The following is a 17,896-nucleotide window of genomic DNA, read 5'->3' as shown; positions in this document are numbered from 1 at the left end:
AGCGTGACAACAAAAGCAAAAAGCCAAGTGTCAAACTGCATCTTAATGATAAGACTTTTATTTAGCTGACTGCTCCACATATGCTACACATCAAAAGGAGAGATTGCAAATCAGGTTAGGACAAGTACCCTCCATTTGTTAGTACTGAGCTATCAAACAACATCTGGTTAACAGGAATTATTATACACAGGAGTAAGAGGAGTTTCAAAGTTTGACAACTGAGAGAGATTTTTAAAAAGTGGCATTTTTATAAATCTTACATGCAAGGAACTAGAGCTATACAGACTCTTGATTAAGCCTCAGAAGCAAGTCACCTATAATTTTGTGAGTCACTGTTTGTATCCTATCAACAGAGGAAGTTATTTAAGAGTTAAAGTTGTGGTTATTAAGCAAGTAGAGCTAAACAACTGATGGAACTCTGTTATCCAGCTTCTGTAGTGCAATAAAAAGCAGTAATGAGCTTGGATTTTTAAAAGGCCTCTCCCATTGTGGTCCCTACTGCTTTGCTCATTGTACTCATTCCCCCGAGGATACATAATATAGCTCCTGAACCCTGGAAATCATAGCAAGGTCTGAATTATTCTTTCCTGGATAATCTGGGTGATATATGTGAAGTCACACCAGGCACTTGTCCAAATGATAGAGCACAGATTTCCGATAACCTGATCCTCCCAAGTAAGAGAAGTGGTAACTCTTAGGGGGAATTTTCTGAGCGTTTGTTATTCACTTCCAAACTCACAGAATCAAATAAAATGACTGAAAAACACTCCTTATACTCAACACAATCTGAAGGGAGGAAAAAACTGTGAGAATGTCTATGTGAATAAATGTCACCAGAAAGCATGCATCTCTATGGTTTGGGGTTGGAGGAAGAGACAGGAAGTGAAAAGCCACACACTTTTCTGTACCTATCAGATTTGAGAAACTACTGGGTTCATACAGAGTTCTGTTGCCGTCGGGAAGCCTGTTTGGCTGATTACCATGCATAAGGTGATGAACACGGAGAGACAGCTAAAAGATAAGGTTGGGTTTGAAAGAAATTTTAACCTCACTCTCTCATCCTTCAGAAGTTAGGGCTGGGAAGGAGAAGGAGAAGGTAAGGGAAATTTCTGTTTAACAGAAATACTTGAAATGTTTATATGTACAGACACTATACTTGTCACTTTACTAATTAAAACGAAGAGATATTATTACAATAACTGACTTTGGAGGCTTAGAATCAAACAAAAACACACTTTCTGGGACATATGAGGCATCTTTATTAATAATGGGCTGTGTAAGTGAAGTTTCTAAAAGATGAGATGTAACTGCATAGTCTTATTTTATGAGGCTATACCCCACTATTTCCCTCAAATGTGATTTAGTCTCAACCCATCTACCTAGTTTCCTTTTGACAGCTGAGGTATCTGAGGCTTTGAACAGGATAAAGGATTTATCCAGGGTCACACTGTTTAGGAACATTGTGTTAAAAATGGACACCTTTATCACAAAGGCATCTTGCTCATCTATCAAGTATTACTACTCCTTTTTTTCCTGCATGGCAGTAACAGTCGTCACTTAACCCGTATTTTGTCTTAAAAAAAAATGAGTTGGAATTTTCTTTCTTTCTTTATATGAACAATTGCTAAATGATAAAGGATTAAACCAGAATTTTGTCTGCACAAACATACATTCAAAACTGAAACAAAGGAGAGCTGTAACCAGTAGGTAACACAATGGGTCAAAATGTCATCTATTTTCAGAAATTTGAGGGCTCACAGAAACCCAGGACATTCTGCAAAAGGCCTCTCTCAGATATTTAAACAAAATACTTATAAACTTTCAAATGGAATTTAATCTGTATATTCAGGGCTTCTTAGCAAGCAAGTAATTAGGATCTCATATTGAACATACTTCTTTTTCCACCTTGCTTTTACTTACTGGGGAGAAGGCAGAAGATTCAATTCTGTCAGTGATTCTCTAAAAACATCTGTCTAAACTGTGGCCCCTGGGCTCCTCCCCAAAGTAACACAACAGCCACCAGAGCACAAAGAACCAAAACAACCATCCTGTGAAAGTGCTTCTCTCCTTCCATAAAATAACATGGACTGGGCCACATGAAGAAGTAACTACTTCATGGCACTTTCCTAGACTGCTGTTGTATTGTTTTAAAGTAAAGACTAAATGTGGCTTTACAATTGCCAAGGAATCCAGATGCTTTAAAACAGGCAGTGAGTGGCTTTCTCCACTACAGCAAATGAATGTGTTTTCCTTGAAGAATGCCAGTTCTTCTCAGTTGTTTCCTTTGTGGCAGCATCTCAACCACTGGGTCAAACATAAGTAGCATTAGAGATTTCCAAGTTTGTAAAAATATTTTTTTCTTTATGAAACCAACTTTTTGGTCTTCAACCTTCCTGTGAAGTTACAGCAAGTGTTAATTCCAAGCTGAGGCTCAAGTGACTTTCTTAAGGTGACGCAGTCAGTAAGAGATGAGCAAATAGCCCCAGAAGTACTCCCACTAGTCTACACTTCTAACCACTATACCACATAAGCTCACATGTCTGATTCATTTTAAGAACTGAGTATAACTTAAGATTTCCAAGGCCCACTTGTATATGCTCTTCAAACAATTTTTGAAATCTGTCATTATGGAATAAAATGTGTTAATGAAAACTGATAATTCCATTTTTTTTCTAACTTATCCTTTCTCTGTCACAGCCAAGAAGCACCTTCCAATACCATTAACTAATGAAGAACTTTAGAAGAAAGTTAAGTGCCTCTAAGCAAGCAAATCCTGGTAGACATGGCTAAATGAACTGATAGAGCATTATCTCTACCTAGCACATTAATAACTCCAGTAGAATTAAGGATGGTGGTTCTCAATTCTGTCTGCATAAATTACAATCACTTGGGGAACTTAAAAATGCATATGCCCAGGCCCCATTCCAGACCAAGGGATCAAAATCTTTGAATTAGGTATTAGTATTTTTTAAAAGCTCTCCATGTAGTTCTAATTTACAACAAGTATTGAGAACTACTGTTAAAGTTTTGAATTGAATATATTTGTGCAGTTCTGTTAATTTGCTATACTTGTTAACTATACTGTTGGAAAAAAACTGAATAGCAAAGGAAATGAGATTGTTACATAAATACCTATGTAACAAAGCAGAAGGCAATATGTATGGTCCAAAAGAGAGGTCTTATCTATAGGAATTTATACAAGGAAGATATTTCTGCCCTGGGGATTAAGGAAGGCTTCCAAGGAGGTAGTGACATTTGACCTGGGACTTGAAGGCTATGACATACAGTTATGAAAGGCATTTTAAGCACAGCTCTCACAGTGCTAACAAAGATGCTTGTAGGGGGAAACAGTGGACACAATATAAGAACACAAAAGAGAAATAAGTTGGATAGGCAGACTGGGAACACGTTAGGAGGGCCTTAAATGTCAAGCAAAATTATGTGGTAGTAAGTGGGGTGCCACTAAGTTTCTGAACAAAGCCTGCCCTGATCAGAATAGTCAGAATCATACTTTATTGAGATTATTTTTATAGCTGGAGGAAAGATGGGCTAGTTGAGGGAAGAGGCAACTAGAAGGAAACCTATTTGGGACAGCTGTAATTGCAGCAGTCAAGGCAAGTAATGAAAGCCTGATGTGGGCTGGGAGCAGTGGAAAAGGAGAAAAACACCTGCTAAAGTTACAAAGGCAGGACTTAGCAACTGATTAGATACACGAGTAAAGGACAAGAGAAGCACCGAAGACAAGTCAGATTTTACTTCTGGTTAATTAGGAAGATGGAAATGTCACCAAAAGAAAAGGGGATATTTGAAGCATACACCTTTGTGGGGAAGGACACAAGAAATATTTGACTGGGACAACCAGTTTTCTTCCTAAGATCACTCCATATCCTTTACCAGTTACATTTGATCTGATTTCTTCAACTAATCTCTCCCAGCACTCCTCTGAATCTCTTGCATCCTTATTCTAGCTTTCCTATTCATTAAAACCACAACCTGAGACCAATGTTACAACCTGCTTTCCCCACACCTACTATAGGGTCTGAAAAGTCCTGGGTGTAAGAAGGCAGGAGGAGGAGGAAGGGGACTTCTTGCAGATCAACACCACTGACCTCTGGCCTCATCTGGTCAAGTTTCTTGGGCCCTTGGTTATTTAGCTCTTTTTCTGGATCTCAGTGACTACTTTATTAACACATTTTCACTGTCTACCCAACCATCATCTGTTTACTTTTACAGTACAACTTCATATCCTACTTCACTGAAAAAAACTCAAACTCCTCACCCAAAATGGGTTGTGGGACAACACAAACAGCAACAGTGACAATGAGGTAATACCAAGCCTCGTTTTACTCTTCGGCCTTTATAATCTGCTCTAAAGCTTCGTAAAAACATTTAAACAGAAGCAAAAATATAAAGTGGAAGCATTTGATTTTGCCTTCATGAACCATATGACTTCACTGTTAAGTAGAACTATCAGAATGAGAAAAATCAGAGGCAGGAAGAATATTAAATAGGTGTTAAGGCTCTATAATAAGCAATTGAAACAAATATTTATAAAGACAACAGAGAGAAAAACACATTAGGCAATTAGGAGCTTGAATTTAAGAAACTCAATACACTTGAAAATAATCATTTTTCTCCTTATAACTTTCATTAAAGTTAGCAAGACTAGTAAATAGAATACATTCAGTAAAACTAGTTAAAGGAAGAGTATGCCTCTTGAGTAAAATTTTCCATTAGAACCCATTAATATTTGATACATGTTTCCAATTCAGCGAACAAACAACATGTAAAATAGTTAAAGAATTCTCCAGAATTGTGTCTGTGATGCATTAGACAAAAGACTTAGTGCCATATCTATATACTTGGTGATTAACTGCTTTGTTACCAATTCTTCTATTTTAACAGTCCACAGATAATAAGAGTTTCAGGGAAGATAATAGTAAAGCAACATTTGGAATAAAGTTTTTAAATCAAAGAAACATTTAAAAAGTTAAAATGTTCAGTAATTTTATAATTATATGAGTTAAAAGATAATCTTATATCTAATTTTAATTGTTTTTCATTCTATTAAAGATTTTACAAAAACCTATTTGCAAAAAGGCAATGCAAGTTAAAAGTACTAATTCTTTTTTGGGCTAAAGAGTCACATTCTTATCAGACTATACCCATCCTAGCAAATATGACTCATTACAGAGACACAGGATCACTGTCTTTCCTTTCATTCATAATAGTACATAACTATTTTCATTTTTTGTTTTTTTTCCTGTGCAATGCAATTTTACCAATGCTACCAATTCTTTAAGTCAGTAACGTCAACACTAACTTATCTAAGTTTCTCCAGTCCATTCATTCATTTGGTTTATTCTACAAATACTCACTGAGTGCTTACTAAGTGCCAGACTGAGGGCTCAGCACTAGGGAAGACATAAGTAATCTAGACATGTATATGGAGATTATGTTTTGGTAAGAACGCAGTTTCAAATTTACCTCACTTATGTAGACATCTTTCCTGGTTTAATACTTCTTACACAAAACACACTTTTTTGGATGAATAAAAAGTCTTATTCTCATGTGGAAACGTGTGTGTGTGTTTTGTGTGTGAAGTACATGTGTATGTCCCTGGGGTTGATGTGTGGGTCATGAAAGATGAGATAACAGGGAAGGTAAAAATCATGAATTGGAAAAAAAAAAAAAGTCAACAGAATTAAACATAGTGGTTATATAAGTTAAGCTTTAAAATGCTGTCCTATATTAATTCTCCTAGGGCAGATCACTGACCTGTGGTGGAGGCGGGTGAGAACCAATCAGAGCAAGTAATGAAACAATAATACTAATTAATACAGGTTTTTGGAAGGAGAAATATACAAGATTTGGTTCATTTACTTTTGAAATTAAGTACAGGAGGCCATGTGCTACCAAATAACAGTGACCTTCAAGGAAAGCAGAGAACCGTGGAGGAAAAAGTGAGAAAGGGAGGTAGTTAATAGGGGTTAGGGAAGAAGTCATAGGCAAATATGCCTTTGATGACACTCCCAGTTTCTTCATGGGCCACATCCTGTCAGTTACTCTGCCTGTCTAACATCTCCTTTCCCCTTGCTACCAACACACTCAAGCCTCTACTACCCTGAGAACTCTTCTGAAGATTTACCATGTCACATTGAGTCATAATCCCTCCCTCCTTCCCTCTCCTACCAACCATATAGAAAGAGTGGTCAACATCTGCTACGTCTAGTATCTTCACAACTGCCTACTAGAGCAGCCCTTGCAATCTGGTCTCTACTCCTATCATTCTATGGAAACTGCTTTCTTAACGTCACCTACAACCACCTCGTTGCCAAAACCACAGCCTTTCTTCAGTCCTTGCCCTTGTTTAGCAGAGGAAAACTACTTGGGTCTCAGAAAGGTGGTTATACCTCTTTCTTGAACCTCCAACCTGTTCTGGATTCCTCAAGTGTTCTGGTTGTATACATCTCTTTCTGAAATACACTGACGAGTAAAAAATGCACATTTTGAAGACAGGTCTGAATCCCACCTGTGACCTTGGACCAAGTGCTTGTCTTCCTAGAGTCTGTTTCTTTCTCTGGAAGGTGGGATAGCACCACTGACCTCACTGAATTGTGAGGATCAAATAAAATAATGCATGTGAAGAGTCTAGCATGGTGTTTCTTATGTAGCTGGTATTTTTTTAAATGTCCATTTCCCCCTTTTCTGCTTTCTCTGTATTCCTCAGGCATCCTTGGCATGGATGCGGCTGTTCCACAGGTTCTAACTCATCCTGACTCTGAATTTAACACCTTCTATCCCTGCCATCTCACCCATCCAAGGCTGACTCCAAAATCTAGGTCTCTGATTTTTCTAGATTTTTCTGGAATCAGCTCTGATTCCACATTTTCAACTACCTACCGGGGAACCATCCAACTGGGTAATCTGCCTGAGCCTCAAACTGAACAGGAATAGTTTAGTGCTTGTAGAACAGGTATTAAACCAATGCATCATCTCTTTCAGTTAGTTTCTCCTACTCACTTCCCTGAAGGAACCAGTATCTCCCCAGTCATCTGTCTTAATATTGTGGAAACATTTTTGCCCTCCACCAACCCCATTGCTGAACCCTGTAAATTCTGCAGCTGAAATGTCTCTCTCTCTCTCTCTCTCTCTCATCACCTGTCTCTACCATTACATTTTCATTCTAATCACTTTAGTTCATTGCTTCAGTGCTCTTTGCTCAGGCTGTTACTAGTAGAGGCTTTGAGAAAATAAACTTCATAAATGGTGTGGTCAAGAGGCAGAATGCAAAGGATTAATGAAAAGCACTGACAGCAGTCTAGCTCTTCAAGAAGTTTGTTAAGTGAATGGATGCTGTAGCCTGAGGGATCAGTGAGATTAAGGACAAGGATACACGTGGGATTTTTTTCTGTTTTGTTTTTTAAACTCTAAAGATGAATAGGCACTTGTAGGCAGGAGGGAAGGCATCAACAAAGAGCAACCCAGATAGCCTCCTAAGTGATCTCATTCATTTGTTCATTCATTCACTCACTGTCAGATGTTATAAATCTATGGTGTTCTAGGCACAATGCTAAGTGCTCTGTATATAATGGTTGAGTAAAATCAGACATTGAACCAGCCCCTAAATTCTTAAAAGTGAGTGAGAAAGGCAGGCATTAATCAAGTAATCATACAATTAAATAAAAACTGAAAACACAACAAGTGCTAGGGAAGATAAGGGCATGGTGTTATGAAAGCATATTTACAAATATATTTGATCTAGTCAGGGAAGTTAGGAAAAGTTTCTTGAGGAAGAAACACTTCCTCAAGTTCTGAAAGATGAAGGGGTATTAACCATAGAAAGAAGGGGAGGTAAGAATTTATGGACATGGGAAACAACCTGTGTTCTACAGTGAGAGAAAGTATGATGAGAAGGGCTGAAAGGTCAGAGTGACAGGAATTGGGAGAACAAGACAAGATGGTATGAGATGAGGTGGGGGAGGAAGGGCCTGGACTGTGCCAGGCCATACAGGCCACAATTAGAGGGTTTTCTTTAAGAGCAACTAAACCTTTGAAGAACTGGTGGTGCAAGGTGGAAGACAGGGTCAGATCTGACTCCAGATCTCTGCAAAACTGGTCTTACTGGAGTACAGCCTTCATGATGTTACTCTCTGCTCAAAATTTAAATGACTTGCACTGTTCAGTCTCTATAACAGACCCAACTTCCCAACCACTGTTGCCAGTTATTTTGTGCTCTTCACTACATCTTTTCTTTTTGTTTTTTTCATGCTATAGTTACCTCCTAGAATGCTCTCATCCTTTCATTTCTATTTCTTGAAACACTATCTTTTGGGCCATCACAAATCCCACTTCTGTGGAAGCATTTTTGATCTTCCTATTTGCGATCTTTTGCTTCTTTGAACCCCCACAACAGTTTGTGCTTCTTTTCTGCCACTGAATACATTCAACTTTTTAATGTAGTTACCTGTGCATATATTGATGTCTGCCTTCCCTCAACTTTCATAAGCCTGCCAAGCTTAATGACTAAGCTACCTAACAAGGTACTAATACTTGGGCAGTGTCACCATGGCTCTCTGTCAGCAGAGTTAAATTGTTTCTAATGCTAAACATACTCATCTTCACAGTCTCTTTCAGTAGCCTTTGACAAATTGCATTAAAATAGTTTCTTGTAACATCTCAGTTGAATTCACACTGCCAAGTTGATTTAACCTGAATTTAGTCCAATATCCCGTAATGCCAACAATAAAAATAATGCACAATGAGGTTAAGAAACTTGTGCAAGTCTATGCTGTTAGTACAAGGGGAGAAAAAAGGATACAATCTAGAATGAGACTCAATTTAGGGTTTTGAGACACTTGCATTGCTAAGATGTGGTCTCGGGGTAAGAAAGTTACATTTAATAAAAATATAATGCTTAATAAAACCTATTTATATAAATTTAAATTGCATTTAGTGTTATCCTAGGTATAAAGCCAAAGTCCTAAAATTTGAAAAACCAAGAGGTATGTGAGGCTACTACTGCCATGGAATTCTGAGAAAAATAGGCAAGAAGAATGTACCATAAAGAGATACATCATTATGGGCTTTCTTTTTCAGGACTATTTATCTAGAAAACTGAGATAAAAATTTTGATTATAAGACTATTACAGCCAAATAAAATAAAATGTTTTTCTTACAACAGATGGTTTATGCCCTGATAATGTTTGCACTTAATGCCTTAGGATTACCTATTAATAAGGAAGCAGGGGTGCTTTCCATTGATATTTCTAATTCAAAAGAAACAAGTTCTTTGAAACTTACTCTGTAGTGATATATTACACATAGGTTTGCTTAAAGGGCTGGGTTGTAGTGACTTTAAAACTTTATATCTAAATCCTGTTTGTGAGAGATCTATAGAGCAGCTTTGTAGATGAATGCTGGAAAATGTTTTTTAAATAATTGTTGCTCTAATAATTCCCTTAGAGAAGTGATCCAACTATTTTTCAATGTTCTAAGATTGAAATGGAACCAACAGGTGGTGTCCATACACAATAGTTATCACCCCCTTACAGTGCAGAAGCCTGAAGCTAGGGATAACAGTGTCCTTAAGCATCATGCTTCTTAGCTCCCTGGCCTGTCCTCTCCGAGAGGTCAGTCAGGATTTGGAGATGGCATTGGTAGACAGGGAGACTGACTCCTCAAACTGAGACTGTGGCTAGAAGGGCCAAGTGTGGCTTGCTCCCTGCTGTTACCACAGCTGCTGCTGCTGCTGCCTGGGGTGGATAAGCTGAAGACCACATCTTTTTGCTGAGGATCCCTGGTGACTGTAATATTTAATATGTATTGTGGCCTGTGAAGTTGGGGATTCAACTACTATGGATAAAAAAGATAACATTATAAAGCTGCCAAAAATACATGAAATTCTTAGGGAAAAAAATCACTATAGGAAAGTAGGCTTTGGTTAAAAATTTAAATAAGTATTACTTTTTCTTTAGAAAATAACTGGTATGGTGGCTGAGGGTAGTCACTGCAATTAAAAAATATTATACTTTTCTTATAGAAAACAGCTGAGCAGTTCCTCAAAAGGTTAAACACAGAGTTACATATAATCAGTAATTCCACTACTAGTTGTATGCCCAAGAGAACTAGAAATACATGCTCAAAAACTTGTACACAAATGTTCATAATAGCCAAATGGTAGAAACAACCCAAATGTCCTTTAGCTTATGAAAGGATATATAAAATGTGGTATATCCATAAAATGGAATATTGCTCAACCATAAAAAATAATGAAGTACTGTTACATGCTGCAACATAAATGAACCTTGAAAATGTTATGTTAAGTGAAAGAAGCTAGACACAAAAGGCTATATATTATGATTCCATCTATCTGGTATGTTCAGAATAGGTAATTCCAGAGAAACAGAAAGTAGATTAGTAGTTGCCAGGGGATGGGAGAGGGGGAAATGGGACTAAGCTAATAGATATGAGACTACTTTTTGGGGTGATGGAAATGTTCTAATTAGACAGTGGTGACAGGTGCACAATACAGTGAATACACTAAAAACCAGTGACTTGTACACTTTAAAATGGTAAATTTTATATGAATTATATCTCAACAAAAAATTCAACTAAATGTAAAAATTTCCATAATTATAAGGAAAAATAAAAAATTATTTCAGTGACATCCTATAATGGTCTCAAATATTTAGAACTAAATCAGGGAAGTTAAGAGCAAGGCTTTGGGATACATCTGAGAACCAATATAATCATCTCTTCATTTTTCATGATGCTAGCAAATTTCTCTAAAGAAATTAGTGATGGGTGGGCTACAAAAAAAAAATCTGCTGAGGCAAAAAGCCTTGGTCACATCTTTACATTCATGCTTGCCACCCTAGGGTAATAACTCTCCCGAGTGTCTGTGTGATGGTTACCTAAAGTGGCTGCCCATGTCCAGTGAAGGCTTTTGTTTAGTGATCATGGCCAAGTTGAGCTTGTTTAAATACCATTTCCCAGGACTTACATGCTACTCCCTGAATGACAGAATACTCAAAAGCTTTTAGGGGGAATATACTATTGCATGTTATCTGCCTAGGAAGTAGGCCACAGTTCACTGGAAACAGTTCAGATAAATAAAATGAAAGCAGATGTTTTAGGAGATGATCATGAAAGCTTTCCATTAGAGAACATCAAGGGCATAAAACCAGGAATAGCATATATCCATGTTAGACTACCACAAATCACTCTATCCTTCTATGGAATACAAAGTATATATTCATCTCCTTCATTAGATAATCAAATCATTCCCATGGAAGACAATACACACTGCTTTCTGTAACTACCAACTAAAAGACATTTGACTCCTATGCTACAATTTTAACCATAGATCATCATAATACAAAGCAGTGGCTTATTTATAAAAGTTTCACATTAAACTTGGACAAAAAGTTACGTTTTAAGTACAAGAACTCAGAGAAAACTGATTTCCATCTGGCATGTGGGCTGCTCATAAAGGGAGTCAGTCCAGTCAATCTGTTTCTCCATAGCCTATATGGGTTTCTCTTTGGCTTCCTGCCTTGGTCTGGACCTTCCCCTGGATTTCTCAGCTTTAGATCAACATCTGCACAGACTCCTCTTGTGTCACAGGCTCAAGTACAATAACAGGTCAAAGAAGACTGGGAAGACTAACAACAAAGGAAAGAGGGGAAGGAAAAGAGGGATTGAGCCAAGGGAAATATCCTATGGTTGTAAAATCTCAAAATACCAGTCAAAATCTTCTCAAAGAAACTATTCTGAATACTGTGACCATGATGAAAAGTGATTCTTCAGTTTCTTTTTTCCTATATTGAGGGTAGGATAAGAATCAAACCTCATAGAATACATGCAATACTATGAGGAGGCACTTTAGTGTAATTTTGTGCTTTCTAACTTGGTATACGAACACATCAAAATATATAAACACATTAGCTTTACACAATTGAGTATGTATGTACTAAAATATTTATAACTGACCATAAATATTTATACACATTTTTATGAAAAATCATGCATCAAGACTATGGGAAGGGCCTAATATCTTATTAGAGCATTATTCAGATGGGAAAATCAGATTCAACTTTGTATTATTTCGATACACAGTATTTCAAGTAAGATAGAAAATTACTATAACCAGTCCTTAAGCAATAACACCAATTACCAGTTTACTCAGTTGCATTTCCAATCAGTTATTAAAAAAAACCTAGGTCAATTATCTCTATTATAGATGTTCTATGTGTAAGGAGTTCTTGAGAATCTTTGTTAATTATGACATTTATTAGGTAAAAATGATAGGACAAAAACAACATTAATGACTTCATTGTTAAAATTAAATGTATACTGCTGCTTAAGTTCTACTTTAATATGTCTTTCTGTGTACTCTTAGTAAATATTTAGGGTATGAATACATGGTATAAATATTGATAAACATTGCAGTCACACTAGCCATTCAAGTCCTATGGAATTAGTGAGCAATCTAAATGGAGGGAGAATGGGTCATGATATATTTTTATATATAGATGCATTGCAGTGAGTATGCAAACTGCAAGTATACCAACTCCATTTGATCAATTTATTTCTGAGATTATATGAGCATAAAATTCTCAGCAATATACACTGATAAACTATGTGTTCTGGTTCAAAGTGCTTAATGTTAATACATCTGTGAAAGTGCAATGAGGTTACCAGGAAAAGATGATTTACTACAGACACACCTTACTTACTTCTAAGAATACAGACATGAAAATTCAAGACCTAGCTTTCTTTCTTTCTTCTGGACTATCATGTTTTGCCCAAAATGTTGATTTTTCCTGCTAACAGGAGTTAGATGAGACAGAATAGCAACATACTAATAGAAGTATATATGCATATATGTATCCTTTTCTAAGTGGTTCTCGTGAGGATTTTTAAAAATAGCTTTCATGCATTAAATGAATGCTACTAACAAAAATTTTCAATATTTGCAATATACAAAGAATAGTGCCATTGTTATAATAATATTAAATATATTATCTTGTTACATGCATCTTCATTGCCTATACCTGCCATGCAGAATCATTTTTCTAGCTATAAAGACTTATAAGAGATTTGTTTTTTAACATAAAATCAGAAGTGTCTACAAGTAATGACTAGAAAAATTCCATTGGAAATTTGGGAGTAGATGTGAAAGTTTTCCAAATCATAGGATATTATTTAAAAAAAGATAACTCCACATATGTCTATGTTCATCTCAGCAGCAATAAATTAAAAGGCTGAATGGTAGGGTTACTGCCCACAAATATGTCTGTTACCTCCTTTCTCTTTATCTGTGCATACCACTTTGGGTGTATAAAAGCCTCCATATTTTTCACTGTTTTTAAGTTTCTTTATCCAACACTGACCCTCATTCCTGCTTTTAATTTCCCCAGTGACAAAAGCCTCCTCTAAAAAGTAATTGTGAACTAAAGTGGGAGGAAAGAGCAGTGCAAATGTAACTATAATTATACTTTACAGAAGTCAGTGGAATGAGTGTAAACATCATGGATATATATTTTAATTTTATCCCCATATTATATAGTAATATTTACTCTAAAAGGGTGATATAAAATGACAAGGCTGAGAATGAAAAGGGTTATCAGATAAGCAATACATTCCCTGGGCCAGGCTGGGGTGGGGGTGGGGGCAGAAACATGAAAAGCTAATGGGGACTTCCTGAGAAAAGAGGAAATAAGAAATAGAATAATATGGGGGTAGGACATAGACATTTTAGAAGCTAATGACGAAAGAATAAGGAGATTCAGCTGGTGAAGACACAGAATGTGCAAGTGCAGAATGGGAAGGATCAGTGATAACTTGCAAGGAGGACCTATGACAAAGTTAGAATTAGAGAAACAAGATTTCAAAGGCAAAAACCAAGTAAGTATCAGATGACTTGGTGTCTATAGTAACAGAGGATTTTAAAAGAAGCTAAAAGGGACCTGACCAGAAAGGATTTTAGCTGCCCAGGAATTAAAAGGACTAAAGACTGGCAGAAGATGAGTAGATCTAGCTGTAGGGGTTAGGGAGTAATTAAAGAGGATTCAAGGTGAATGGCAAAAAGAAATACTGTTTACCGCTACAGACTCAAGACTGATTGCACAATGTGAAATATGCATGTGTACATTTATTTCTTTAATTCAATTAAGGTACTATTTTTTAGGAGTCACTTACCCTTGAATAAGAGGTCTCTTATATCACATCCAAAGTTAAGGAAGTCAAATAGGACGACATAGAAGAACTAGAAAGCTTTCAGTATTTTGTGCCACATGGGTGCATCTACTAAAATCAAGCACTAGAGGTCTATTTTTTGCATGGAATAATCAAATGAAACTTAATGGTAGCCTTTATTGTTTCATTTTCTATCCTTTTTTCCCCTTTGCTACACATTTTGGAGAAAATTGGCAGGAGTTTGACACACAAAAAATGTAGGACCTAACAAGTATCCTCAGTAAGCAGCTGCTCATTAAGATATACTTCCAGTTACTGGCCTAGAAAGCAAGATTCTGAGATTACTGCTAGGTTTAGGCCTCTGACTTGTCAACCAAAAAAGTTACTTCCTCTTTAGTATAATGAATTGCAGAAGTATAGTTAAACAGTTATCTGTGAGGGTTTATGAGCAGGCATAGGATATGGTGGGTAAGCAAAGATACTGATTATTTTTTTTGGTCAGTGCAAAGTATTTACAAATTTCACAAAATGGAAAGGACTTTCTAAAAAATCAATATGATCTTTCACAACCAATTCAACTGGAACACTGAAGAGCAGAAATAACAAAAGATTTGTTCAATGGTTGATAAAAAATTTATTTCAGGGCATTCAAGTAAGTTATTTTCTGTGTTCTGATTTAATGAATCATGTGAGTTGTATCTGGTTGGGTGACACAGATGCCAACTCACTGAAGCCTCCCATATAGAAACCACTAGTGATTTCTTAAAAGGTGAATGAATTGTTAAATGTTTTATATATGCTTGTTTACGAGCCTACTCTAATGCCTCCCAGCACAGCCTTCTCTTGGGTAGTGGAGCCAGCATAACATGTCAGGCTGAAGCAATATCAAAGAAAGAGAAGCAGGGCTGGAGATGCTATGAGGGTGGCTCATAATACTTCTTGATCTGTGAGTGTCCAGTAAGTATTCAATGTCCTATGGGCTCCAGTGACCTAACAAGCACCAAGTAGCAGTAATGAATGGTCTTCAAAAGCACACTTCTGCAGTTCAAGCTGAAAAACACGACACTTACTAGATGGTTTTAACCCTACCAAAAGACAGCCTTAGAAACCACTAGTGATTTCTTAAAAGGTGAATGAATTGTTAAATGTTTTATATATGCTTGTTTAGTATTTTAGTTCCTTTAAATCTGCTTAATTTTTAAAGATGTGCATTAATTTAGAAAATAAAACTTTTCTTATGCTGTTGATGATAAAATATGTTGAAGAAAAATGAAATAGCATTAGGTATGTTGGTAAAAATACAGATGTAAAATAATGAGGCCCATTCATTGTTAATGAAATGCACTGTTAAAAATGAAATTAAGAGACTATTCTGTATATATCCGACATGGGATGCACGGAGATGTTCTCTTTCAAAAGAACACCTAATATTTGCGAAGTAAAAGGCCTTTAGAAGAAAAGATGGTAAAAAAACATAAAGGGAATGATTATGCTTGTCATATATGTCGTAACACTTTATACGAAAGTAATTTTATCATACAGGAAAGGAAAAAAGGGCAAAAAATAGAACAACATTTTCTAGGGATGTCTACAAAATCAATGAGCTCTGTTTTCCCCTAATCAAAATTCTTCATATTTATTATTTAGAGTTAAAAATCTGAAAGGGTACTTACAATGACAGCAACACCATAGCAATTAAGGTCCACTCTGCAGGTTTGTGTATAATATTTCTATTTGTTAATCTGAAAGACAGTAAGATAAAATTTACCAAAGGAGTGTTACATTTAAATAAACCTATTTTTAGATAAAATGAGATTTATGACATCATGTGTGAAAGAACACTATTATTTTATTCTTGTTATATTTGATGGGAAAGAGCCAATAATATAATACTGTGGCTTGATACTCAGTATCTAATAATGACCCTCTCCAAAGGAAGTGCTCCCGCCTCATTTTTATATCATACCACTATTAGACAAGATGGGAATATAGAAATACAGGAAACTAAATTGCATGGTTTATTAAAATAAATACAAACACCTCCCTGTTATCCTGTATTTTTTCTCCTAATCAAATGTTTCCTTAAAGCTAATAAGGTAAATAACTATTGATTTTAACTTTAATCTTTAGCACTTTGTCCTAGGTTGGCAGAAGGCAATTATGGGGTATCATAATCCATAATTTATAGAAATTGAGTTTTGTAAATGGATAATTTAGATAACCCATAATTTACAGAAATGGACATCTTAATAAATTTTATTAGGTCATTTTTTATTACAGTATGGATATATAATCTTAGGAAGGTTTCACATAAACATTGTGGTTTCAACATTCACCCATACTGTCAAGTCCTCACCTAGCCCTTTATACTGTCTATCAGCGTAGTAACCCTTTACAGTCACTGTCTATCAGCATAGTAAGATGCTATAGAGTCATTAATTGTCTTCTCCATGTTACACTGCCTTCCCTGTGACCTACCTATATTGGGATTGCCAATTATAGTGGACCTTAATCCCCTTCTCCCTCCATTCCCACCCACCCTCCCCAACACCTTCCCTTTGGTAACCACTAGTCCCTTCTTGGGGTTTGTGAGTCTGCTGCTGTTTTGTTCCTTCAGTTTTGCTTTGTTCTTATACTCGAAAGATGAGTGAAATTATTTGGAACTTCTCTTTCTCTGCCTGACTTATTTCACTGAGCATAATACACTCTAGCTCCATCCATGTTGTTGCAAATGGTAGGATTTTTCTTTTTATGGCTGAATAATATTCCATTGTGAATATGTACCACCTCTTCTTTATCCATTGATCTACTACTGATGGACACTTAGGTTGCTTCCGTATCTTGGCTATTGTAAATAGTGCTGTGATAAACATAGGGGTACATATGTCTTTTTGAATCTGAGAAGTTGTTTTCTTTGGGTAAATTCCAAGGAGTGGGATTCCAGGGTCAAATGGTATTTCTATTTTTAGCTTTTTGAGGAATCTCCATACTGCTTTCTACAATGGTTGAGCTAATTTACATTCCCACCAACACTGTAGGAAAAGGTTCCCCTTTCTCCACATCCTCACCAGCCAGCATGTGTTGTTTCTTATCTGTTGGATGCTGGCCATCCTAACTGGTGTGAGGTGATATGTCATTGTGGTTTTAATTTGCATTTCCCTGATGATTAGCAATGTGGAATATCTTTTCATGTGCCTGTTGGCCATCCAGGTTCTTCTTTGGAAAAGTGTCTGTTCAGGATCCTCCATCCATGTTTTAATTAGGTTATTTGCTTTTTGGGTGTTGAGGCATGTGAATTCTTTATATATTTTGGATGGTAACCCCTTATTGGGTAAGTCGTTTATGAATATATTCTCCCATATTGTAGGATATCTTTTTTTCTGCTGATGGTGTCCTTTGCTGTACAGAAGCTTTTTAGTTTGAAGTAGCCCCATTTGTTCATTTTTGCTTTTGTTTCCCTTGCCTGAGGAGACGTGTTCAGGAAAAAGTTGCTCATGTTTATATTCAAGAGAATTTTGCCTTGTTTTCTTCAAAGAGTTTTATGCTTTCGTGACTTACATTCAGGTCTTTGATCCATTTCAAGATACTTTTGTGTATGGAGTTAAACAGTAATCAAGTTTCATTCTCTTACATATAGCTGTCCAGTGTTGCCAACACCATTTGTTGAAAGGCTTTCTTTTCCCCATTGTATATC

The 17,896-nt window shown here is 36.3% G+C and overlaps 1 protein-coding gene across 1 annotated transcript in view; it reads right to left on the bottom strand.

Moving 5' to 3' along the window:
• The window catches only part of RPAP2 (RNA polymerase II associated protein 2), a 98,842-nt gene that overhangs the window by 15,424 nt on the left and 65,522 nt on the right, over positions 1–17,896 (bottom strand). Inside the window, exon 11 of the mRNA XM_036906559.2 lies at positions 15,876–15,944. Coding sequence (XP_036762454.2) covers positions 15,876–15,944 — 69 coding nt within the window. The remainder of the gene's footprint in view (positions 1–15,875; positions 15,945–17,896) is intronic.

Source organism: Manis pentadactyla, chromosome 4 (assembly GCF_030020395.1).
Source record: "Manis pentadactyla isolate mManPen7 chromosome 4, mManPen7.hap1, whole genome shotgun sequence".
NCBI classification, from domain to species: domain Eukaryota; kingdom Metazoa; phylum Chordata; class Mammalia; order Pholidota; family Manidae; genus Manis; species Manis pentadactyla.
The sequence above is the reverse complement of the archived record's forward strand: the minus strand, read 5'-3'. Positions and strand labels throughout refer to the sequence as shown.